Source organism: Panthera leo, chromosome C1, assembly GCF_018350215.1.
Source record: "Panthera leo isolate Ple1 chromosome C1, P.leo_Ple1_pat1.1, whole genome shotgun sequence".
Lineage (NCBI taxonomy): Eukaryota > Metazoa > Chordata > Mammalia > Carnivora > Felidae > Panthera > Panthera leo.
In genome coordinates, this window is record NC_056686.1 from 92,234,285 (window position 1) to 92,261,532 (window position 27,248).

Genomic DNA, 27,248 nt, shown 5'->3' on the forward strand with positions numbered 1-27,248 from the left:
TATGATTTAAACGTTGCTAGGCATTTTTGTTTCCTAAAAAACTGTTATTTACAGATGATTTACTATTTTCCAGACAAATCAGTTTCTCTTACAATGTTACCATGTTTATTAATACTTTCTCTGTGGTTTAAGATAGTTGTGCAAGTATACTTTCTGCATTGCTGATCCTGCACAAAACTTGGTTAGCTCTGTTCTCATTTTTCCCTTCCATGTTTTCATTTCCTCTTTGGCATTAGTTTTTTGGGTTTTTTTTGTAATGTTTGTTTATTTTTGAGACAGAGAGAGAGCATGAGCGGAGGAGGGGGAGAGAGAGAGAGGGAGACACAGAATCCAAGGCAGGCTCCAGGCTCTGAGCTGTCAGCACAGAGCCCTATGCGGGGCTCGAACTCACGAGCTGTGAGATCATGACCTGAGCCGAAGTCGGACGCCCAACTTACTGAGCCACCCCGGCGTCCCATCTTTGGCATTAGTTTTAAACACATTTCCTTTTGCATTTAGGAGAAACAGGATGAGCAAAGAGAGTAGTTGGTATTAATAGATAATTATTTGGATATCATTTGGACTGGTGGAAGATCAACTTAGTAGGCAGAGGCCACTTGGTACAGGAGGTTGAATAGTAAAATCTAGATTTTATTCTGAGGCAAGAGTGAGCATTTGAGGGAATTTAGGTGGGCATTGATTAAGAAATTTGTGCTTGAGGAAGATCACTGACAGCAATGTGGAAAATGGATTGAACAGGCAAAAGGATTGGAGGTAGAAAGCAGGAAATCCAGGGGCACCTGAGTGGCTCAGTTGGTTAAGCATCTGACTCTTGATTTTGGCTCAGGTCATGATCTCGCAGTTCATGAGTTTGAGCCCTGCATTGGGCTCTGCACTGACAGTGTGGAGCCTGCTTGGGATTCTCAATTTCTATCTCTCTCTCTCCCCCTCTCCTTCTCTCCTCTCTGTCCCTACCCTGCTCATGGGCTCCTTCTCTGTGTCTCCCTCCCTCCCTCCCTCCCTCTCTCTCTCTCTCTCTCTCTCAAAATTAAATAAACTTAAAAAAAATTAAAAGCAGGAAATCCGGATAGGAGGCTATTATAGTAGTTGAGTGAGAGATGATGAGAACCAAGGCAATGCTGAGGACTGTGGCAGTCACCAGAAAGAACAATCAACACTGCATGATTATTGGATATGGGAGATGGAGGAACTATCCAAAGACTATGACTAAGAAAATGTCACTAAAACTCTTAGAGAAGTCTAAAGCAGTTTTTAGGGAACTATAATCTCAATTTGAGGCAGGTAGGTGCTTAAACCTGTACTGTATAATTGAATGATGGAGAGTTAGATTTGCAAAAAATTGAAGACTGATGGGGGTTAGGGGGAATGAGGAGAAGCTGGTCCAAGAGTACAGACTTCAGTTGGTAGAGGAGTAAGTTCTGGAGATCTAATGAACAGTACTGTGATTACAGGTAGCAGTACTACTGTGCTATATACTTGGAAAGTTGCTAAGGTAGATCTTAAATGTTCTCACCTCCCAAAATTACTAAAAGAATGGTAATTATCTGTTAACTAACATTACGGTGGTAATTATGTTGCAGTATGTGTATCAGATCAACACATTATATATTTTGAAGTTGTGTTATGTGTCAGTTGTATCTCAGTAATGTTGGGAAAAATTGAAGGCTAGATCTAATAGACGAAACTTTTAAGGACAAATATGGTTTCTGAGAAAGAGACTAGAGCAAGCAGAGAGTAAGAGAATTGAATCAGGGGCGCCTGGGTGGCGCAGTCGGTTAAGCGTCCGACTTCAGCCAGGTCACGATCTCGCGGTCCGTGAGTTCGAGCCCCGCGTCAGACTCTGGGCTGATGGCTCGGAGCCTGGAGCCTGTTTCCGATTCTGTGTCTCCCTCTCTCTCTGCCCCTCCCCCGTTCATGCTCTGTCTCTCTCTGTCCCAAAAATAAAAAAAAATAAAAAAAAAAAAAACGTTGAAAAAAAAAAAAAAGAGAATTGAATCAAATATATCCATATTTGGGGTGCTAGAGAAATGGATGTAAGGTCAAATAATTTTCATTAGTATTTGGAGGAAATACTTTTTTAAAAAGTTGTCATATTAGTTGATGTGATTTCCTTTGACTCCCCTCCAAACATACCTTACCTTTGACCATATTACTTTTTTTGGATGCACCTAATTTCTAGTTCACAAAACTGGTTGTTTATCATTTATTGGTTTTTTTTGAAGTTTGTTTATTTTTGAGAGAATCCCAAGCAGTCTCCATACTGAGAGCATGGGGCTCCATCCCAGGAATTGTGAGATCATGACTTGAGCCTATTTTAAGAGATGGATGCCCAAGTGATTGAGCCATCCAGGTGCCCCTATGCTTTGTTGTTAAGATGCTAACACTAACACTGTCTAGGTATCTTCATATTCCAAGCCAGCACTATCCAGTAGAAATATAATGCAAGCCACATATATAAAAGTTTCTAGTAGCCACATTAAAAAAGAGAGAGAAACGGATGAAGATAATTTTAATAATAAATTTTTCAAAATATTTATTTGGGGGGAGGGGCAGAGAGAGAGAATCCCAAGCACTCAGTGTGGAGGCTCATGCGGGGCTCAATCTCATGACCACAAGATCACAACCTGAGCTGATATCAAGAGTCAGATGCTTAACCAACTGAGCCAACCAGGTGCCCCTAATAATAAATTTCTAAAATATTCTCATTTAAACATGTAAATATAGAAAATTAATGATATTTTCTATTCCTTTTTTTTGTACTAGGTCTTTGAAATCTGGTGTGTATTTTATACTTACAGGACATCTCAGTTCAGGCTAGCCGTACTTTAAGTGCTTAATGGCAACATGTGATGAGTTTTTACCATATACATCAGTGCAGTTTCTGAGGGTTTAAAGGCTATAATGAGATGAGTTCTTCCTAGGGAACTCTTCAATCTGCTCCATCATAAATTCCATGAGCATTTATTTCTTTGATTTTCAGCTTGTTTGAGGTATACAGAAATAAAGCAAGCTTAGAAAGGGAAGTGGCATAGTATTTTAGTGTCTGAACTCTGCCTGAGAAAATCCTTTATCTCTGCCTATAGAGTAGAAGAAACCAATGCTTTGGGTTTAAGTTCCCAAATATTAAACACTTTAGGCTTTTGCTGTAATTCTCATTTAAAATTATAATCTTCCTGGCAGGGGCGCCTGGGTGACTTAGTCAGTTGAATGTCTGACTTTGTCTCAGGTCATGATCTCACAATTCCTGAGTTTGAGCCCTGCATCAGGTTCTGTGCTGACAGCCTGGAGCTTGCTTTGGATTCTGTCTCCCTCTCTCTCTGCCCCTCCCCCACTCGTGTGCACTTGTGTGCGCACGTAGTCTCTCTTTCTCTCTCTCAAAAATAAATAATAAACATTTAAAAAAGCTACAATCTTCCTAACAAACACATATAAGCACCTTAACTAGTATTTCTTAACACTTTCAAGCCTTGCCAATCAAATAAAACCTTCCAGATCACACCTCTTATGATGAGTATTAGTAATCCTTATTAAATATACCCTCTGCTTGAACATGTCATTTAATGTGATGCCAAAAATTGATGGTATATTTCCACAAGCATTACCTTAAAACAATTAAAGTTTAGGTATTAAATTAAGAAGTAGAAAAGTTTATCTTTTAATTTTTTTATTATTTTTTTTTAAGTTTATTTACTTATTTAAGTAATCTCTATACTCTCCCTGGGGCTCAAACTTACAACCCTGAGATCAAGAGTCGCATGTTTTGACTGAGCCAGCCAGGCCTACCCAAGAAGTAGGAAAGTTTAAATGAATTATATAAACATCTCATTACCAGGAATTAATGAAATTAGAAGTTACTGTAATTTACATTTTAATTATATTTTATTTGTTACATACTACATATCAGTTTTCAAGATTGAAAATTAGTAAAACTTTGTGAGGAATTGTCTTATTATGAGGTAGAACAACAGATATTTGTGTTGATTGCCTATGTGTGTTATTTAATACATCAGAAAAAAATTTTTGTTTATCAGTGAACTAATTTAAAAAATATGTTTAGGTTAATTTTAAAAATCATTACAAGGAACATGTTAATATTTATTGATTATAAATCAAGACTGAATATCTGTATCCTAATGTTGTAATATAAATTGTTGAAAATTGTAATGCAGTAAACCAGGAAGAAAAGTGCTTACCCAATTTTGATTGTCAGATATAATTTAGCAATGGGCTAGTTAGGGATTTTCCTATGAGTTTTTTTGTTTTCATCTTGTTTACTTGGGGTTTAAGTAGAATAGGAAAAAGCAAATCAGATAATAGTTTCGGAAATATTTTCCAGATATATTTATATACTTATATTAATCTTTTATAGTACTTTTTTTTAAACTTTTTTAAAAATATGTTTTTAATGTTTATTTTTGAGAGAGAGAGAAAGAGACAGTGTGAGTGGGGAAGGGGCAGAGAGAGAGGGAGGGAGACACAGAATCTGAAGCAGGCTCCAGGCTCCGAGCTGTCAGCGCAGAGCCCAACACGGGGCTCGAACTCACAAGCCATGAGATCATGACCTGAGCCAAAGTCAGATGCTTAACCGACTGAGCCACCCAGGCATCCCTTAACTTTTTTTTTTTTTTTTAATGTTTGTTATTTATTTTTGAGAGCAGGAGAGACAGAGCAGGAACAGGGAAGGGGCAGAGAGAGAGGGAGACACAGAACCTGAAGCAGGATCCAGGTTCCGAGCTGTCAGCACAGAGCCTGACTCAGGGCTCGAACCCAAGAACTGTGAAATCATGACCTGAGCCGAAGTTGGACGCTTAACCTACTGAGCCACCCGGCTGCCCCTATAATACTTTAATTCTCAAAAATTTAAAAATATATTGCAGTTTAAATATAGGTTAGGTATTAAAGAGAACTGAATTTTTACTTAGAGATTAACAGGTATATATACTTTTTATGTAAGTTAACAGATTTTCAAATTGGGTACTTCCCCAATCTTTTTGTTCTTTCAGTAGTTATTATGTTTCTAATTGTTGATTTAAATTTGTAAATAATTGTGTTTTTTGTGTTTTGTTTGGTTTTTTTTTGGCAGAGATAAAAGCAACAGTGTTTGATGACTGCAAGAAAGAAGGCGAATGGAAGGTAGAATGCATATTTTGCCCTTTAATTGAGGACATCAATCTATTGTCCTTATTATACTTCTGTAAGAGTGTAGAGTCTGGAACCATACTGACTGCATTCACATCATAGCTTCACCACTTGATAGCTGTGGCTTCTTAGGCAAATTGCTTGACCTCTCTGTTATTTGTCTCTAAAATAGGGATAGTCTTACCTCATAGCATAGTTGTAAAGATTAAATTAATTAATCCATGGAAAATAAGAACAGCACCTGGAACAATTATTATTTTGTAAGTGACATTTTATAATTGTAAGAAATTTGATGTTAAACACAAGATACATTTAAAATGAACAAGTTTTCTGCTTCAAAATGGAAATGTTTCTATTTGCTTATGTATAATATTATATGTATGTATATTGAGAAAATAAATCTCTAGGTCATACAAGTTAAGAGGTGAATTGATAATTTTGTTTACTGTCCTAATATTTTCATTTTATGTTATAAAAGGTTTATGTTTGAGTAAGTTTAATGGATTAAATTGTGTCTATTGTGAATTCTTGGCAATCAGGTACTTACACTATTTCTTAATATATATTCATTTTAAGATAATGCTTTTAGATGAATTTACCACTAAGCTTTTGGCATCGTGTTGCAAAATGACAGATCTTCTAGCAGAGGGTATAACTGGTAAGTGTTACCAATACTCATCATAAAAACTTTTTTATTGTGATTAGGAAAGTTTGAAGTAATAATAAATTTTAGTTAGTCATTGTGTTTTTGATGGGGTTATATTTCATTATTTTTATAACCCTAGCCATAATAATAACACTGGACATTTCTCTGTGAATCTTCAGAATAACCCCTGGAAGTTTTTTCTTAAGATTTGATTGGGGGAGGGGCAGAAAGAGAGGGAGACACAGAATCTGAAGCAGGGTCCAGGCTCTGAGCTGTCAGCACAGAGCCTGACATGGGGCTCGAATCACAGACTGTGAGATCATGACCTGAGCTGAATTTGGATGCCTAACCGACTGAGCCACCCAGGCGCCCCTCTTAAGCTTTGATTATAAATCAGTGCCTCTGACCAAGAGTAAGTCAATTGCCTTGTTGAGTTTGTTACTTAAATTTTTATTCTTGCATATTTGATAAGGATTATATATGCTGACACTATGTTTACCTCAGTGTTTTTACTAATGTTGGTGGTTTTCATGTATTGCTTTTAAGTAGATAGTAAGATTTATGTTATAAAATCAATTTTTGTACATATTTACAAGTGTATAATACTGACTTTGTAAGTTTTTCTTTATTACCTAGAAATGAAGCAGTTAATTACAAGTTTAAATCAGCTTTATGGGGCGCCTGGATGGCTCAGTCGGTTGAGCGTCCAACTTCAGCTCAGGTCATGATCTCACAGCTTGTGAGTTCAGGCCCTGCGTCGGGCTCTGTGCTGACAGCTCGGAGCCTGGAGCCTGCTTTGGATTCTGTGTCTCCCTCTCTCTCTCTGCCCCTAACCCACTTGCATTCTGTCTCTGTCTCTCTCAAAAATAAATAAAACATTAAAAAAAATTGTTTTTAATCCGCTTTAGAATAACATTATGAAAAAAACCATACTGCCATAATCTTTCATTAGGGCAGAATTGTTAATGAGATTTTAATCTCTTTGGGGGATGATACCAATATTTTATAACATTTATAATCTTACCATTATCCTTAAATTCCTCATCCTTTCACTCATTTATTTACATTTGATCTTCATGACAACCCTTTAAAGAGATTTTAAATACCCCCACTTGTAATGAGGAAACTAAGACTCAAAGTCGAATACAATTCTTTTATATTTTGGAATTTAGTGTAGTATGTGTACTGCCTTGTCACTGCTACTTGTGAGGTTCAAAAGTACACTTGGGGTGCCTGGGTGGCTCAGTTGGTTAAGTGACTGACTCTTGATTTTTGGCTCAGGTCATGATCTCATAGTTTGTGGGTTCGAGCCCCACATTGGGCTCTGCAGCTGGCAGCTTGGAGCCTGCTTGGGATTCTCTCTGTCTCCCCCAGATGTCTCTGTCACTCTCAAAATAAATAAATAAACTAAAAAAAAAAAAACAAACTACACCAGTATTTTCAAGAAAACCTGAGCAGTGTATACAAAGGGAGGATTATCTAAAAAATTTCGTAATAATTATTTTGATACTTATATATAAAATCTTTGCTATATGATACTTTATTATTGATCATATATTCAGCTTGTCTTCCTGGTCTTTATGGCCTTTTCAATGGAAAAACTCTCAATTAGACATTAAAAGATTGAAGCCTTGATTTTTCTGACACTGGACAAATATAGTATTGATTAAGCCACGAAGTTGGTTTTTTTTAATGTTTATTTATTTTTTTTGAGAGAGACAGAGACAGAATGCGAGTGGGTTAGGGGCAGAGAGACAGAATCGGAAGCAGGCTCCAGGCTCTGAGCTGTCAGCACAGAGCCCGATGCGGGGCTCAAACTCACGAGCTGTGAGATCATGACCTGAACTGAAATTGGATGCTCAAACGACTGAGCCACCCACAGGCGCCCCAGGCCATGAAGTTTTTTAAGTTCCAGAGGCCATTCTAATTAGCAACTAAAGTGAGAACCATTTTTTTAAGGTTTTTTTTCTAAATGTTTGTTTATTTTTGAGAGACAGAGACAGAATGCAAACAGGGGAGGGGCAGAGAGAGAGAGAGGGAGACACAGAATCGGAAGCAGACTCCAGGCTCTGAGCTGTCAGCACAGAACCCAACACGGGGCACGAAATCAAGAACTGCAACATCATGACCCAAGCTAAAGTTGGACACTTAACCAACTGAGCCACCCAGGTGCCCCTAGAACCATTTGATAATATTTATGAAAATATAATGAAGCTACAGAACCATTTTGCACTGTAAGGAGGTTTTATTTCATTTTTGTAACCATTGTTTATTACTGTGTGTTTGGTGTTGATAGATACTCTTCAAGGAAAAAATTCTATTGCCAAGTAAGTTGGGATATAGCATTAGACAAAGCTAAACAGGTTTCTTTTCTTTTTTTTTTTTTAATGTTTATTTATTTTTGAGAGAGAGACAGAGCAGGGAAGGGGCAGAGAGAGAGGGAGACACAGAATCCGAAGCAGGCTCCAGACTCTGAGCTTTCAGCACAGAGCCTGACGTGGGGCTCAAACTCCAAACCGTGAGATCATGACCTGAGCCAAAGTTGGACACTCAACTAACTGAGCCACCCAGGTGCCCATAAACAGGTTTCTTTAGGACTTTCCAGAGTTGTTTTTTTCCTTAATGTTTATTTATTTTGAGAGAGAGAGAGGAGAGCATGAGTGGGAGAGGGGCAGAGAGAAAGGGAGAGCGAGTATCCCAAGCAGGCTCCACACCATCAGCACAGAGCTCAACTCAGGGCTAGGACACAAGAACGGCGAGATCATGTCCTGAGCTGAAATGAACAGACACTCAACCGACTTAGCCACCCAGATGCCCCTGACTTATTTAACTTCTGAATCTCAATTTTCACATCTGTAAAATGGCAATGAGTATTTTGATCTTGTTGGGCTATTGTGAGGTTTTAGATTAATATTTAACAGCCATTCAGGCATCCTGTAAAAACCTTTTTGTTAAATCACTTATTAGTATGTATCCATTTTTCAGGGAATTGAAGAAGTGGCACTTTCTGCTATTAATAACCAGACATTTCAGATTATTTTCAAAGTCTGTGTTCTAATAAATCATAGCACAATATTTTAACATTTTAACATGTACATTACTCACCAAGCATAATAGTATGTATAGCGTAAGATGACTATAAGGCACTTGATTTTGAGTATTAAGTAATAAAAGTAAGTTTGCACAGATTTAACTTTAATCTTTTAAAGGTGAAATTACAATAGTTGGGAATGGAGATTAAAATTAAATATTTCCTTGGAAACCTTATTTGATATCCTGTCTAATAGAAGCTGTGATAAGTCTATACTTTACTAATATAAATGTAAGAATGAGAAGGTGAATCACCATATTTACCAGAGAAGTTCAACAGTAGCCTTCCTTGCCTATCAGGTTAATCTTTTTAATTGTTTCCAGGGCTTTTGCCAGCATTAGTCTTGAAAAGTGGTTCTCTTGATTTGTAGAATAATGCTTAATTTTTTTAAAATATAGCTTTAATAGTTAATTTGACAATTTAGAGTTTACTAGTTTTTTGTGGTTTTTGTTCGTTTTTAATGTTTTGGGGTTTTTTTAAGTTTATTTTTTTGAGAGGGAGAGACAGGGCAAATGCAAGCGTGGGAGGGTCTGAGAGAGGGAGAGAGAGAATCCCAAGCAGCCTCCACACTGTCAGCACAGGGCCTGGCCCGATGCAGGGCTCAAACTCCTGAAACTGTGAGATCCTGACCTGAGCCGAAACAGAGTTGGATGCTTACTGAGCCACCCAGTCACCCCTAGAGTTTACTAGTTTTAAATTCACTTTGTTTTATATTTGTTAATTTTATGAACTTCTTAATTTCAATAATAAAAATATAACAGTAAATTATGGCGATATTTCATTGTTAAAAATACTTTAAAAATATTGCGTAGTTTTAAAAGAGTAAGAGTTAATTGGCAGTTTATTTAAAGAATATTATAGCAGTTAAAAACTTGGGTTCTGGAGTCAGACAGATCTGGGTTAGAATCCTACCTGTTCTACTTTCTAGCTTTCAAGTTACCTAACTTCTTTAAGTCTCAGTTTCCTAATTTGTAAAATACTTATTTTACCAGTTTGTTATATAATAATTATTAGAAAGTTTAACAGATAAGTAATGTTAAGGACTTAGCCTGATATCTGGTATTATATTTGCTATTACATTAGAATATTTTTAAAAAGAAATACAAATTTTAATTTTTAATGCATTTTCTTGCTTCATGGCATGTTGATTGCTTACACTGGTAGATGTAACTATGAAATAGCTGTTTCATCCTTTTTTCTTATGATGATTACTTAGCCCAGAATTTAGGTTTAGGGAAGATACAATTTTGGGATTTTTTAATTTATCAAAGGGAGGCCAAAAAAATGTTAAACCCAGGATATGTTAATGTGTTTCCCTATTATAAATAAGTATAGTTTTATTTTAAAATTGTTTCAAGTGTATAAATACTTGGTTATATAAAATGGACTTTTTTTTTTTATTAGTTGTGGAGAATATTTATAGGAATCGAGAACCTGTCAGACAAATGAAAGCTCTTTATTTTATCTCTCCAACATCAAAGGTGAGTATTTTGAATCTTTAAAAAGTATCTTCCTCATTTATCATTGACATCATTTTCTCATAGGCAATTCAAAGCAATAAAACATACTTTATTAGAAAAATAGTGCCATAAACTAGTTTGCTTAGGAAAGTTTTTCTGTGTTAGAAAATTGTTTCATTTGCACTCTTAATGAGAATGTATAAATGAAAGAATTCTCCCCTCATATCTGAAAGCAGAATTTAATTGTATTAAAATGATGAAGTTTGAGTAGTTTGTTACTCATGCTATTCCTATGCAACCATATTTTTGGAGGATAGAAATGTACATAAAAGAAATAGTCTTGGATTAATCCTTTATCGTAGTTACTTCCTGTAGCATACATGTGTGTATATACACATATATGCATGCATATATATGTAAATATATCTTTTACGTCAAAGGAATTAGTTTATAATCTGTGATTGAATGCATATTAATGCCAAACTTTTAGAGCCAAGTAAATATCAGATTCCTTTATTCTAATTTTTTTTTTAATGTTTATTTATTTTTGAGACACAGTGTGAGTGGGGAAGGGGCATAGAGAGAGGGAGACACAGGATCCAAAGCAGGCTCCAGGCTCTGGGATGTCAGCACAGAGCCCGACGCAGGGCTCAGTTGTGCTACCCAGGTGCCATGTCAGATTCCTTTATTCTGTACAATATTTGAGAATGGATTTTCTAACACATTCTTTGGCTGTTACATTCATCCAGAATGTTAAGTTGGCAATTGCAGTTTCATTTCTTTTGATTCTAGCAGACAGCAGGAAAAAAAACAGATATTCACTATTTAGTTTCTATATGCTGGCTGCTGGTGGGTTTTAATGACATTTTATATCTTAATGCTAATTCTTATCATTAATAGATTAATAGTAGAAAAGACTGTGTGTCCATTGAAAATGAGATTTCTAGGAAATTTTAATGATTTAGGTAAATGTTCATTTTTAATGTTAAGTGACAGAAGCAGGATACAAAATTGTATATTCAGTAAAGGAGCAAAGGGCTCAGAGAAAATAGTACCTGAATGTGACTCTTTTTTCTACTATAACCAACTCCAGTTTCTCTTTCTGTCCTGAATCAATTACCTATTGGGCCCCATAGCCCTATGGGTACCAGCGAGGGCTTGAGCTTATTGGGTAGTAGTGGAGAAGCCTAGTGAGAGACTTCCTTCCTTAGTAGCTGGGTAAGCACCTTAGACACCAGCATGAGAGTGTTCCTAGCCAAAGTCATAAAATGACAGATTTCTGAGGAGTTTAGCTGTACGAGATCTCTGAACCCCAGGGGAAAGGTCATTTGGTGAAAAAGCAAAGCCCTGGTGGTTTGTCTGCTTATATACCTACAGCCCAGAGAAGGAGAAATCTTTTTGCCTTCCCCTCTTGTAGAACTGCCTGTATTTAGGATTCTCCAGCAACAAACCTAAACCTTCAGTGAGTTAACAAAGGAAAGCATCAACACATCTAAGTGAGCCAAGCTGCCAGAAAGAGGAAGTTCAGTAAGAATGAAGAAAATATAAAATATAGCTGCTTAGAGAGAAGGATGATGAACTGAACAGAAAAATGATAACACATAAGAAGAGTCTAGTACAGCATATAAAAAACTTCCTGAAGTTCAAAAGTGTGTGATTTCTCCATTAAATGGTTAATTGCAGAAGAGGATAATCACTATTGAAATTTGAATTAATAGCCGAGTTAAAATGGAATATCTCAAAGCAAAAAAACCCAAAAAACAAAAAAAAACCCCAAAGTCATGGAAATCATGGGCGAAAGATAAGAGATTGCTGGATTGATCTATGAGGTCTAACAGAAATAGTTCTAGAGTTCCAGGAGAAAAAGGAACAGATGGAGGAGAGATCATTACATTCTGTATTCCTCATTTTTGCTTTTAGATCATTGTATCTTTAAAATTACCAGCACTGAGGCATGCAAGAACTACCAGACTTTATTACCTGCCATTCCTCTCCTTGCTGTCGTCTACCAACCTCTCGGTCTTTCATTATCCCTTAACAATTTTACTCCTAGCTCACTGTCACTCTCTTCAGCACTTTCCCAGTTACAGTCACAATGCTTTCATCATCCAGGTAGATAACATTTCCAGTATGCTTATTGGCTTTTCAGTTCCTTGATTTGTTATCTTCTAATGGTCTGTGTGGCTTCAGCTTCCCAGTCACTGGATCGTTCCTGGATCTTCTCATTGCCAAAACAGTACTCTGTTTATACATATTACCTTACTACTTCTTAGGTTTTTAGCTGTTACTGCTAGACAACATAGCATTTAAAAAAAATCAGCTTATAAAGTAAACTTTGAGATAGTTAAGGTTTTGTTTTATTATTGAAAAAGAATAATCTTAGTTACTTCAAAAGCTAGCACGTTTAAATTAGTATTTTGTTAAATGTGTATTAACATCTAACCTTTTTTAAGTCTGTAGAATGTTTTTTACGTGATTTTGCAAGTAAGTCCGAGAACAAATACAAAGCAGCATATATATACTTCACTGACTGTAAGTAGCTTTGTAAAAGTATTGCTTCATTGTTTAAAATCCTATTAATTATAAAGTATTTCTTATAGTACTATTATAATATTAACTTTCTATTTATTGCTTGTTCTAATTAGATTAGAAAAAATCTAAAAATATAAGATCATATCTATCCTAATTCATATTAAAGTGATAGAAAATTAAATTCTGAGTCAGTCATTTTTGCTGGTATACAATGGTGGGGGGTTGGTAGTGAGAGCTGTATCTCAAATTTTATGCTGATGAAGGAGGAATTCTTTTTTAAATCTAAGTTTTAATTGGGGATTTGATTATATAATCAAAAATAAGACCCTTTGGGACGGTACTGGAGAAATTGCCATCTGTTTGGCAAATATTAATGGAGAGAATCTGTCACATTTCTCTTGCAATGCCATATGTTCAGATAGAAAGCAGCTAAACAAAAGCATCACAGAGAAGTCCAGACACACATATAATTCTGCTTTATGTTATATCTTACATAATTATTTTGCAAAATAAAAATGCTGTTCATCTAAGTGTAGTCTTAGTCTGTGCTATTAGAAATTCATTTTAAGCAGTATATTGTTTTTCCTAGAAGTTATTATTTATCTCATGCCTAGTAATAGTTTCCATTTTAAATATGTCATGCCGTAAGTATTTGTGTTTTAAATAACTGTATTACACAGAAATTCATGTTTATAGAAGTTATAAAATTTAATGAATGTGAAGCCTCTTTTAACTTAAGGAATCTTGAGGCTAAAGAACATCATGTTAAAAGACACTAGGACCCAATGGTTGATGTTCCAACCTAGATTTAATAGAGATATAGACAGGTAAAGGGAGGGTGGAGAGAACAGGCTCTGGATTAGTCTCAGGATTTCCTGACATTAGAGAAGGTCTTGAGATACAAGGAAAAACTAACAATTTGTGTGGGATGGTTGCACTTAGTGCCACATTTTGAAAAGCAGTATAAATTCCTAAGAAATTCTGAAAGTCCTATGAAAGTTTATTAAGCCATGAGTTTGGATCTGATTTTCCTTCCTAACAATTTTAGTTTGCTGTGTAAGCAGCTCTCTAAGGAAATAATCATAAGTTATGGTGCCTATGAATGGGGAAAATGGAATTTCTGTTATAGCCCTGTTGGCTAGAATACGTTTGCTCTGTAAAGTGAAGAAAAATATTTACATATTGTCTCTGTCCTCATAGTAAATTGCTTTGTGAAAGTCACTAATTATATGTAAAAAATAAATATTCTTGCATGTTAAAATGATTTATTCCAAAGAATAAAAATTTAGATGGAGTTATATGCTTTGATTTTTTCCCCCCCTCTCAGTTTGCCCTGATAGTCTCTTTAACAAAATTAAGACTTCTTGCTCCAAATCAATAAGAAGATGTAAAGAAATAAATATTTCCTTCATTCCACTTGAATCTCAGGTACTTTCTTGTTTTACTTTTAATTTTAGTTTATAATGGATTTAAAATTTTGGTTTTATGAGCTTACTTATTAATAAGGTATATCTTAAAGATGTTTTATATGTTATGTATTTGGTGAATTTTGAATGATCCACAAATAAATATTTCTCATGATGAAGGAAAGGAGAGGAGCATAAATTGGAACAGAACATTATGAAAGTGGAGCTTAAATTTCACAGCTGCCACTAAGTGCTGTGTATGTCAAGTTTTACAGAACTATTAGATTATGAAATGAAAAGATTTTGAACACAATGTTAGATGACTCAAAAGAAATAACCTTTAGCTTCTGTAACCATTTGTGATATTAAAACAAATGTTCTTCAACAAATTTTTTCTATAACATTATATAGATTGCATTAATTTATAAAATGAAGGGTTTTAAAAATTCATTTTGACTTTGGAATAGTTATGATCCTTCAATTAATAATGATGGTGATAGGAAACACCTATGTAGTATTCTCCATGTGCCAGACACTTTCCTAAATATTTTCCGTAAATATATTCATGTAATCCTCATGATAGTCCTATGAATGGATGGTAATTCTGTCTTCATTTTAAAGATGGGGAAATCAAAGAAGTTAAGTAACTTGCCCCAGATCACACAGCTAGTGCATTGCTCAACTTTGTTGTGCTCTGTTCTCTGTGTTTGGATTCTAGCATTTCATAGAATTCTAATAGTTTACTGTTGTTTGGAACTATAAGGTCAATATTTTAAGAGAAATAAGGGTCCTAGAAGAGGAATTTTTCTTTTTCTTTTCTTTTTAAATGTATGTTTATTTTTGAGAGAGAGAGAGTGCAGGGGAGGGGCAGAGAGAGAGGGAGACAGAGGATCCTAAACGGGGTTCTCCCAGCCTCGACCTCACAAACCATGAGGTCATGACCTGAGCTGAAGTGGTCGCTTAACTGACTGAGCCACCCAGGCACCCCAAGAGATTTTTCTTTTAAGCTATTGCTATTTTGGGCAAAGAAAGATTATAATCCAGATTGTAAAATTTTAAGATATCTGTTTAACGTTACACTATTGCCAAAGGTTACCTTTAGGCCTGTTCCTTTTAATGTGATATGTAAGTTTAAAATAGGGTGAAATGGGCTTTCTAAATGATGTGGGATATGAATAGTAGTGTGATAAATATTATAAACGGATCCAGAGCATCTGCTGTACAGATGGTAAATATAGTTTTAGCCTCAAAATTCATCAAAATTCTGCAGTTGCTCTATTTGAAGGAGAGATTTGTGTAGCTATCTGACCAATTTGATTGGTGATGAGAATAACTTGTTTTTGTCTATATAGAGAAATCTCATGAGAATCTTCTTACTGTGTCTTTGCAAAATGTGATTATTTAAGGTCCTGTCTGGTTTGTTTTTCCCCTAAGAAGTTTTTGCTTTTATTTCCTTGATAAGCATCTGAGAGTTTACTTAGTAACTATAACTGTTACAGAGAAATTACAGTGAAAATGTTTTCAACTTTGTTTGCAAGTGAAGATATAAAGGAAATACTACTAAGTGCTTTGAGCTAAGAGCAAAGGCCTATGTGAGCATTTATCAAGGTCTTGTGCAGTGGATACTGTCTGCCAGATGCAAAGTCAGATAGGATAGTGCTCCAAAGAAGACAAGTTGGACGGACATTAAACACATTTAGAGGTTGCATGGAGAGGAAGGAGGTTGATTCACTCCTGAATTTATGAGTCCAAGAGATTAAAGAAACCTCTTGCTTTACTTCTTACAGGATTTAAGATAATTAGTGCTATCACATATACATTAAGGCAATTAGAGGGAAAGCATTTAAGAATGTAGGGAAATTTGATTACAGTGGATCTTACAGAGTACAAAGAGTCTGGTGTAGTTAGTAGGGAGGTGTTTAGGTAGAAATAGAGCTAAGCCAGTTGTAGATTAGCAAAAAAAGTAGATGAAAGTGGCAGGGGTGGGAGGAGTCTTTATTTAAGGAGCTGACTGTGGGTCATAAAGTTGAAGAAAATATTTGGCAATGGTCTGAAGGAACATGTATGGTGGTAATGGAAAGTGGAGAGGAAGAGGAGGAGGGAAATGGAAGAATGGAAGAAATGTGAGAGTAGAATGAAAATAAGCTCTAATATTCTCTTTGGTTCATTGGAGTATTAGCTTAGGTTAAACTGTTGTGATAACTCCCTAAATCTCAGTTCATTACTGTAGCCAAGTTTATTTCTCATATTTTTGTCCATTGTGGTTTGTCTGGGGCTTTGCTGTATATTCTCTCCATTCTGGAACTGAGGCTGAAGGACTAGCCCTTGTCTGGGACATAGCAGAAGGAAAAGAGAAATGTTGGAGACACACAATGGCTTTTAAAGCTTTTGTGGGGAGTAGCATGTGTCACTTCTACTCATGTTCGAATACCCATAGCCAAGGCTGACTTTAGTGAGTGGGAAGCATACTCTTATAGGGAGAGGCCCTTAGGGAGGGGCAGTAAGTATTTTTGAACAGATAATATTATCTACTGTAGTGTAATAGTATACTAAGAGAAGTGCTTGTTGGCAGTTAATATAATAGCCAAGATTTTGAGCAACACAGACATAAGTGGATTAGCTATGGCTAAATCTGAATCCATGTGCAGCCTGCTGCTGTTGGTTATGTTCAGAGAAATGAATGTACAATGAAAGGAAACTTTTCATGAGCAGGTTTATTCATAATGCAATAGTTTAGCATGTAATGTTTATTACATACTTACTTTTACACTCAATACATCATCCTAGGCTAAGAGAGATTATCATCATTGTTTAAAAAAAATAAAAATTGGTTTAATGAAGAACTAACTCCCAACCCTAGTAAAAGAGCTTCTTCTTTTGTATTCATTTTTTAAAAGTTTATTTATTTAGAGAGAGAGACTGCGTGAGTATGAGTGGGGGTGGGGCGCAGAGAGAGAGAGAGAGAGAGAGAATCCCAAGTAGCCTCCACACCATCAGCACAGAGCTGATACCACTATCAGTGCGATTGTGACCTGAGCTGCAACCAAGAGGCGCTAAACCGACTGAGCCACCCAGGTGCCTCACTTTCGTACTCTTCAAATAACATAATAATAGTAAATTTCTAATGCAGTTCTTTTTTTAAATATTTATTTTTGAGTGAGAGAGAGCCACACATACACAAGCGGGGGAGGGGCAAAGAGAAGGGGAGAGAGACTCCCAAGCAGGCTCCATACCATCAGCACAGAGCCTGACACAGGGCTCGAACCCATGAATGGAGAGATCATGACCTGGCCAGAGATCAAAAGTCAGTTGCTTAACCGACTGCGCCACCCAGGCGCCCTTCTAATCCAGTTCTTTGCACATAAGTAAATGTTTTTGTTAGTTGAAAAAATGTGTCTTTGAGGTTTCAGTGTGGTCTATGATTAGACCAATTACTATGTCTGGCACAATACTGTGTCTTTTTGGGAAACATATCTCTATTTTAAGGACATGAAGAATATAAACCAAAGAATTGAAGATACATATCAACTATGGAAAATTTCTAGGTTATTCTCTAACAGATTAAGATTTTTAATGTATGTCAAATATATAGACCAACTTTGGCTTTGTTGTATTTCTTTGTGTCAGGTATTAGATTTTTAGTTTAGTTTGACTACCTCAAATTCCTTCATCTGTTGCACAGGTAGTAAGAAACAAATAGTACAGTATGAAACAAGAAATGAAGGAGAGAGGTAGACTAAGCAGGAAAGGAGAGTGGGAAAAGAAATAAAGGATGAAATCAAGATGACTGAGAGAAAATGAGATTTGATTAAGGTAAAGACACAGTGGTCTCAGGAAACAGCATGGTTAAGCAAGTAATTTTTTTAATGTCCCAAATAATAGCCACATTTTTGTGTGTGTGTGTGTGTGTGTGTGTGTGTGTGTGTGTGTGTTAAACCAAATCACCAATTGACACAGTATGACCTTATTTTTTTTTTGGGGGGGCCTAACTTAGGTTTATACTCTTGATGTACCGGATGCATTCTATTACTGTTACAGTCCGGACCCTAGTAATGCAAATGGAAAAGATGCCGTTATGGAAGCAATGGCTGAGCAGATAGTTACAGTATGTGCTACCCTGGATGAAAACCCTGGAGTAAGATATAAAAGGTAGAACACTCAATACTGTCTGTATATGTTATGCTTTCTATTTGATCTCCAATATAGAGGTAAGTAATATCTCTGGGCTAAAGTGTATTGGTTTGCAAGGTTTACTTTGCAAACTCCATGTAAAATTATGCTGTTCAAATAGCAGATTTAAAGTTTAAGGTTGAAATTTCCAAGCAACTAATAGCCCCCTGTTACTAAATTTCAGAGCTTAAATTTGGTATAATTTGCAAGCACTTTTTTAAAAATGTTTATTTTGAGAGAGAGCATGTCAGTGGGGAGGAGGTAGAGAAAGAGGAGAGAGAGAGAATCCCAAGCAGGTTCCACACTGTCAGTGCAGAGCCCAATATGGGGTTCAAACTCATGAACCCTGAGATCATGACCTGAGCTGAGATCAAGAGTTGGACACTTAACCGACTGAGCCACCCAGGTGCCCCTCAAATAAATAAATAAATACATTAATTAATTAATTAATTAATTAGTTATTTTAAAAATTTACATCCAAATTAGTTAGCATATAGTGCAACAATGATTTCAGGAGTAGATTCCTCACTGCCCCTTACCCATTTAACCCATCCCTCCTCCCACAACCCCTCCAATAACCCTCTGTTTGTTCTCCATATTTATGAGTCTCTTCTGTCTTGTCCCCCTCCCTGTTTTTATATTATTTTTGTTTCCCTTCACTTATGTTCATCTGTTTTGTCTCTTAAAGTCCTCATATGAGTGAAGTCATATGATTTTTGTCTTTCTTTGACTAATTTCACTTAGCATAATACCCTCCAGTTCTATCCACATAGTTGCAAATGGCAAGGTTTCATTCTTTCTGATTGCTGAATAATACTCCATTGTATATATATACCACATCTTCTTTATCCATTCATCCATCGATGGACATTTGTGCTCTTTCCGTATTTTGGCTATTGTTGATAGTGCTGCTATAAACATGGAGGTGCATGTGTCCCTTCGAAACAGCACACCTGTATTCCTTGGATAAATGCCTAGTAGTGCAATTGCTGGGTTGTAGGGCAGTTCCATTTTTAGTTTTTTGAGGAACCTCCATACTGTTTTCCAGAGTGGCTGCACCAGCTTGCATTCCCACCAACAATGCAAAAGAGATCCTCTTTCTCCACATCCTTGCCAACATCTATTGTTGCCTGAGTTGTTAATGTTAGCCATTCTGACAGATGTAAGGTGGTATCTCATTGTGTGTGTTTTTTTTTAAATTTTTAATGTTTATTTATTTTTGAGAGATAGAGCTACAGAGTGTGAGCAGGGTAGGGGCAGAGAGAGAGACATACACAGAATCTGAAGCAGGCTCCAGGCTCTGAGCTGTCAGCACAGAGCCTGACATGGGGCTCGAACTCAGGAGCGGTGAGATCATGACCTGAGCTGAAGTCAGACACCCAACCGACTGAGCCACCCAGACGCCCCTCATTGTGGTTTTGATTTGTATTTCCCTGATGATGAGTGATGTTGAGCATTTTTTCATGTGTCGGTTGGACATCTGGATGTCTTCTTTGGAGAAGTGTCTATTCATGTCTTTTGCCCATTTCTTCACTGGATTATTTGTTTTTTGGGTGTTGAGTTTGATAAATTCTTTATAGATTTTGGATACTAACCCTTTATCTGATATGTCATTTGCAAATATCTTCTCCCATTCTGTCGGTTGCCTTTTAGTTTTGCTGATTGTTTCCTTTGCTGTGCAGAAGCTTTTTATTTTGATGAGGTCCCAGTAGTTCATTTTTGCTTTTGCTTCCCTTGCCTTTGGAGACATGTTGAGTAAGAAGTTGCTGTGGCCAAGATCAAAGAGGTTTTTGCCTGCGTTCTCCTCCAGAATTTTGATGGCTTCCTGTCTTACATTTAGGTCTTTCATCCATTTTGAATTTATTTTTGTGTATGGTGTAAGAAAAGTAGTCCAGGTTCATTCTTCTGCGTGTCGCTGTCCAGTTTTCCCAGCACCACTTGCTGAAGAGAGTGTCTTTATTCCATTGGATATTCTTTCCTGCTTGGTCAAAGATTAGGTGGCCATACGTTTGTGGGTACATTTCTGGGTTCTCTATTCTATTTCATTGATCTGAGTGTTATTTTTTAATGTTTATTTACTTTGAGAGAGAGCATGTGTGAATGAGCGGGGGAGGGGCAGAGAGAGAGGGAGAGAATTCCAAGCAGGCTCCCTGCTGTCAGAGCAGGGCTCAAACTCAAGAATAGCAAGATCATGACCTGCGCAGAAATCAAGAGTCAGATGTTCCACCCTGAGCCAGCCAGCTGCCCCCCAGTGGCCATTTTAAATAGATTTTCTGTTGTTTTTTTTAAAGAGCTAAAGTTTGACTTTAATACCGTGTACCTTTATTTATTTGCTTCTTTTTAAAAATAAGATGTACTGTGAGGCACCTGGGTGGCTCAGTCGTTAAGCATCTGACTTTGGCTCAGGTCATGATCTAACATTTCACAAGTTTGAGCCCCACATCAGACTCTTATGCTGACAGCTCAGAGCCTGCAGCCTGGTTTGGATTCTGTGTTTCCCTATCACTCTCTACCCCTCTCCTGCTCGTGCTCTCTCTCAAAAAAAATTAACATTAAAAAATTTTTTTAAATAAATAATAAAAATAATAAAAATTTACTGTAAAGTGCATAAATGATATATATATCGCTTGATAAATCATTCCAAAGTGAACATATCCCTCTAAACCTACCAAGGTCAAGAAATAGAACATAAACAGCATCTCAGAGGTTCTGCTCATGATCCTTCTTGATCACTACCCCCTTTTTTCTCCCCAAAGGTTACTACTATCCTGACTTTTAACATGTATTTTAGTTCTGCCTGGTGTTGAACATGGTAAAAATGGAATCATATGAAATTTTTGTTTCTGCCTTCTTTGTTCAACATTATGTTTTGAGAGTCATCCATATTGTTGTATGTAACCAGACAGCTTGGATTTTAATCTCTGCTAATTACTAGCTGTGTGACCCTTCTGCCCTCAGTTTCCTTATCTATGAAATGGGAATGATAGTACCCACCTTATTAAGTTGTTGTTAGAACTCTGTAAAGCATTCGGGATAGTACATGACACTAGTAAAATGGTAGTAGTAAATATACTATGGTATTACTAGTAAGTATTATCACTCATTTCTTTTTTAAAAGTTTCTTTAAACATTTGCATGTGTCATGTTTGTTGGCTGAGCTGTTTAATTTCAAATTCATATACTTTATATTTAAGTTACATTAAAATCCTACTTGTAGTTTCTCAAAGCATTCCTTTATGTCTTATGGACTGTTAAAGTGTAATTCTGACATAAAATTATTTCCTTTTGAAAATACTCTAAAGCTAAACATGTAATAAATTTTTCTTTATAGTTGCTATTTTATTTTTAAGGTATAAAACCTAAAGAGTCTTTCACTCTTGGAAGCCGTCACAATGAGATTTTTGAGATTGGTGTGCTAATTGAGGAGCCTTTCACAGAATTTTTCCCTGTAGATTCAGAAGTTATGCTAATGCCACTGGTCATGAAGTTGTAATTTAAACTATGATTTTATCATTTTAGAAGACTGATATACAAGACTTTATGCAAAAGATTATACTGGAAAGCTAATTAAGTGTTAGCACATTGGGATATCTCACACTGCTAGTAGGAAGGATAATTGGTCAACTCATTTGGAGAGTAATATGCTAGTATCTAGAAAAGTAAAAATGTTCTTCATGATTCAGCAATTATACTTTTAGATGTAGAAAAACATACATGGAGATATATTTACAAAGATATTTGTTTCACTTTTGTTCGAAATAGTATAAAATTGAGAATGATTTAAATGTCCATCTTTAAGGGGAGGCTGGGTGGGTATCTGACTTCAGTTTAGGTCATGATTTCACAGCCCATGAGTTTGAGCCCTGCATCGAGCTCTGTGCTGACAGCTCAGAGCCTGGGCCCAGCTTCAGATTCTGTGTCTCCCTCTCTCTCTGCCCCTCCCCCCACTCATGCTCTGTCTCTGAAAAATGAATAAACCTTAAAAAAAATTTTTTTTTTAAAGTCCATCTTTAAGGGGATGAATACATAGAATCCAATATAATTATATGATGGAAAATTGTGTAAAACTAAAGTGAGTAAATTTGGTATGTGTATATCAACATAGATATCAAACATATATAACATATACTATTAAACATATGTAAAATAGTAAATATATATAACAGCATTGACAGGAAGAATACACACCAAATTCATGACAGTGGTTGCTATTGGAAGTGGATGGAGGTAGAGGAGAAGATTAGGAGTTGGGAAGGAAATAAAGGGACCTGCAGTTTTATTTATAATATATTATTTTCTTTAAGAAAATTTGAAGCACATATGATAAGGTTTACATTTGTAAAATCCAGACAAATTGGTATAATATTGTATTTGATGTATTATTTGAACTTTTCTGTGTTTATAAAGTCTTTTAAATTAATAAATTATTGCATGGTTTAATTTTAGAATTCAGCTTTATGCTAGTATAACATGTGTTTTGAAAGAAGGATAATTGTTTGAACATTTTTTCCACTTATAGTAAACCTCTAGATAATGCCAGTAAGCTTGCCCAGCTTGTTGAAAAAAAACTTGAAAACTACTACAAGATTGATGAAAAGAGCCTAATAAAGGTAATGTGTAAAAGGCAAATAGTGATTATGAACAAAGTCTGTCTTACTTCTTCATAAACCAAAAAAATTATTGTTCATTTCCAGTGTTGATTTGAGAATCATTGATATAGATCCCCAGTATTGATTTAAGAATAATTAATATAGATGGTAGAGGGAACCTTAATAATGTTGTGATTTAGTGGGGAAGATAAGAGTTTTGAAGTAAGGACTGTGTCCAACTCCTGGTTCTGCCATTTTTAATTCATAGATATGTTAGTTTGGACAAATAATGTAAGTTCTCTGTGCTTAAGTTTTTTAAACTGTAAAATGGGGATAATAAGGATACCTATTTTATAAAGTAGAGGGTTAAATGAGTTATTACTTTTAAAGTTCTTACAATGATGCTTGCTGAGTAAACATTTAATAGTTATTCTTATCTTACTGCTAGCTCTGTGACTTTATACAAATTATTTACTCTGAGTTGTATTTTCATCTATAAAATGGGTGCGATAAACATATAGCTTGCTTGGTTGGCATGAAGATAGGTGAATTAACATGTTCAGCACGTATAGGAGTTTAATAAATGGCAGCTGTTATTATCTTATGAAGACAGTATAAAGTAATCAGAGACTGAGGTTGAGTCCTGGAGAATAGCAGCATTTAGGCTTGCGTTGGAAAATGAAGAGTCTGAGGAAACTGAAGGAGGTGGGGCCAGGGGGCTCGGAAGCCATATTAAATGAGCAGAAGAAACTGTTGACAGTTTAGAAGAGGAGATGGGCAAGGGAAACCACTGATACAGTGTTCTTTAATAAGTGAAATGAAAAAAATAATACATAGAATGTAGTGGGAACATAGGCAGTGGATTAATCTTCTAACTGGAGTCTTGGAAGGCATCCCAGAGGAGGCTCTTGAACTTAAAGAATGAGTACAACATGATGGAAGAAGGGGTTTGTTGCTTGGATAACAGGATTCTTTGGCAGAGGCATAGTGAAACAGGGAAATTCACAAATACCTGCACTGGATTAGGAGGGTATAAGCTTAGATATAATGTTAGCTTACAACTTTTAAGAGTTGCTAGAGGTCTGGTGAAAGCTGTTCTGGTGTAGTGATGAAGACAGTGGCTCAGTGTGTAGCATAGTAATAGTCAATGTATGTTGAATGCAGGAAGAGATACATGATGGGTATGTTAGTAAATATCCTTTTGTCAGTATGTTAGTAAATATCCTTTTGTCCTTTATGATTTCAATGAAAAAAAACCAAAAAACGGCAAGATCCACACAAAAAAACAAACTTGTACTTTCCATTTTTCTGCCTGGGAAATTATACATCTTTCAAATGCTTGGTATTTTTCCTTCATTTGAGAACATGATGAAGTGTCACATTCTTTTTGAAGCATTTCGTGACTCTTCAGGTCAAATGGTACTTCCTCCCACGTATTGTCATAACCCCAAGCCCTGATATAACACTTACATTGCACCATCTTTTTCATATTTGTATTTTTGAGGACCTATAACTTAAATGTATTGAAGGCTTGCCAAATCCTAGGCACTAAGTGTTTTATGGTGTTATTACATTAAATCTTTTTCTTTTTTTTAAGTTTATTTGAGAGAGAGAGAGAGAGAGGGAGGGAGGGAGGAAGGGAGGGGAGGGGGAGGGGGAGGGACAGAGGATCCAAAGTGGGCTCTGTGCTGATAGCAGAGAGCCTGATGCGGAACTCAAATGCACGACCCGTGAGATCATGACCTGAGCCCAAGTCAGACCCTTAACCAACTGAGCCACCCAGGTGCCCCTACATTAAGTCTTTACAATAATCTTATACAGCAGAGGTTCTGGTTATATTTTGTTTTACAAATGAGAATACTGAGATATTTAAGTTAAGCAATTTGTCCAAAGTCATTTAGCAAGAAAGTGGTCAAGACTGGGCTGATACCTGGATCTATGTGATTCCAGAGCCTGTATTCTTAACCACTGTATCATACTGTCTCAAGGTTTAAATGAGTAAATGTTAAATAAAACAATTTTTAAAGGTCTTTCTCATGTAATTTACTTATATCTGATATATGTAAATAAATAGGAAATATCTATCTAATGAGTTGTAGTTATTTCTGACTGCTTTAAATAATAATCCAAATAATTTATTATTTTCTAAAATAGAGCATATGAAAGATACTAGTATTAACAATACTTTTCCTAGCACTGTTATTCACTGTTTAATAATTACTGCTGTTTGTGAATTAATGATAACAAGGCTTTCATTTTGATTTGCCATCTTAGCTGGTATCAGTATAATCCTTTTAAATAGCATAATGGTTAAGAGCATAGGCATGGAATGAAACTGACATGGGTTTGAATCTCCATTCTGCTACTTACTAGCTATGTCATTTAGTCAGGTTGCTGACTTTTAAGCTCTAATGCCTTCGTCATATGGAGATATAATACCTGCCTCATAGGGTTGCTATAAGAATTGAGTAATATATATTTTTTTGCTTAGCACATGTGTAATACAAAGAGCCTAAGTAGTGACTGCTGTTCATAATTTATATCAGTTTTAATGTTTATGGAACTAAATTCCTAAGAAAATGGGTTTAGTGCAAGGCAGATGTTGCTTTTTTAAAACAAATTTTCACAATATTGTAATATCAAGTTTGGCTCCTTAATTATAAGTTTTCAGTTTTGTAGTCTTGGTTTTTCCCCTATTGTGCCACTCCAATTTTTCTGTTTTAATAGAACTTCACATTCTTAAGAATGAGACAGAAGTTAGGAAAAGTCTGCTTTTGTTTTCTGAGATATTAACAAGGTGTTCACACAAATTGAAGTTTCTGAAGATAATTTTATCTTGTTATTCCAGGGTAAAACTCATTCCCAGCTCATAATAATTGATCGTGGCTTTGATCCTGTGTCCACTGTCCTGCATGAACTGACCTTTCAGGCAATGGCATATGATCTACTGCCAATTGAGAATGATACATACAAGCAAGTATATTTTGAAGGGCATATAAAGGGCATATACAAAGAGCATATAGGATATGAGCATTTAATGATTTGTGTAGGCACCAGAAATCTAATGCCCCTGTAACTTTGTTATTCAGAAACTTTATTATTCTCTTACCCCTATAATCATAGTGTATTAAAAAATACCTTGACCTTGTAAGTTAATGGGTAATTTGACTGCTTTGAAGCTTCTTTGATGTAGTTGCTTCCTTAACTATGTCTACAACAAAGTTACATTTAAACCAGTGGAATTTGGGCTTCTTGCTTATGTTAAGAGTAAATACCTGGCCCACTATTATATTTATTGAAGTGGAAACCATATTCAAACTTATTAGGCTGTAATTATTCTGAATCACCCACCCAAAGGTATCTGTGTGTATGTCTTGTCAACGTAATATCTTTAAGAAGATTAGAATACTGGAAAACTGAATAGGATAGCTATTGAGAATAGATCTAGTCTTAACTAATTTAGTACCTATTGACTTAACTCTGATATAAGCATATTTACTTTAAAAGTGAGGCCAAATAGCTAAATGAAAAGTGAAATAATTTTTCTATTAGGGATCCATTTTACTGTATTTTTGTGAGTCATTATGAGTATATATATATATATGTACAGGCATATGTATATTACATGTTATTTGATATCATAATCTCTAAGTCCAAATTGGCGTTTTTCAGCTAAGATTTACTGCTTGAGCATAGTAGTAAAAATGAAAATTAGTTTTCTGAAATTTTGTGTAAATTACTTCAGTAATTTTAATAAATTAAAAAGATCTTTTTTCTGTTGTATATATTTATGTATTTTCTATTGTATGCTTATTTGCATTCTGGTCAAATCCTGGCTTCTGAATTTCCTTCCTGTAATTTATATTACATCTGGTGACATAGAGAAATCAATATAGCTTATTTTTCTAACATAAAAGTAGTTTCAAACAGTTTATTGAGAATTTTCAGGAGAGAATAATACTGTTTACCTCTGTTGTCCTTTAGGTCTGTAAGCCTGCACTGCTCCAGAGATTAGAAAGGAATGAAACTAGTAGACACTGAAGGACTTGGCTCCAGACATTTCAGGCAGTTCTAACCTAGTATTTAAAATATTTATCCCCTTTAAATTTGCTGGCAAGGAAAGAAAGTTTTAATTTTTTTAAGAGTAAGGGAGAGACCTATTAAACAAACAAACAAACAAAAAAAAAAAACAAAAACACCAGCAATACTCCCTTT

At 35.7% G+C, this 27,248-nt stretch overlaps 1 protein-coding gene across 3 annotated transcripts in view; it reads left to right on the forward strand.

Annotated features, from left to right (window-relative positions):
• The window catches only part of STXBP3 (syntaxin binding protein 3), a 53,904-nt gene that overhangs the window by 8,267 nt on the left and 18,389 nt on the right, over positions 1-27,248 (forward strand). For all 3 annotated transcript variants that reach the window (XM_042953203.1, XM_042953205.1, XM_042953204.1), the window contains exons 2-9: positions 5,084-5,133; positions 5,716-5,797; positions 10,281-10,357; positions 12,790-12,868; positions 14,196-14,296; positions 18,269-18,423; positions 22,964-23,054; positions 25,882-26,006. In XM_042953203.1, the coding sequence (XP_042809137.1) occupies positions 5,084-5,133; positions 5,716-5,797; positions 10,281-10,357; positions 12,790-12,868; positions 14,196-14,296; positions 18,269-18,423; positions 22,964-23,054; positions 25,882-26,006 (760 nt within the window). The remainder of the gene's footprint in view (positions 1-5,083; positions 5,134-5,715; positions 5,798-10,280; positions 10,358-12,789; positions 12,869-14,195; positions 14,297-18,268; positions 18,424-22,963; positions 23,055-25,881; positions 26,007-27,248) is intronic.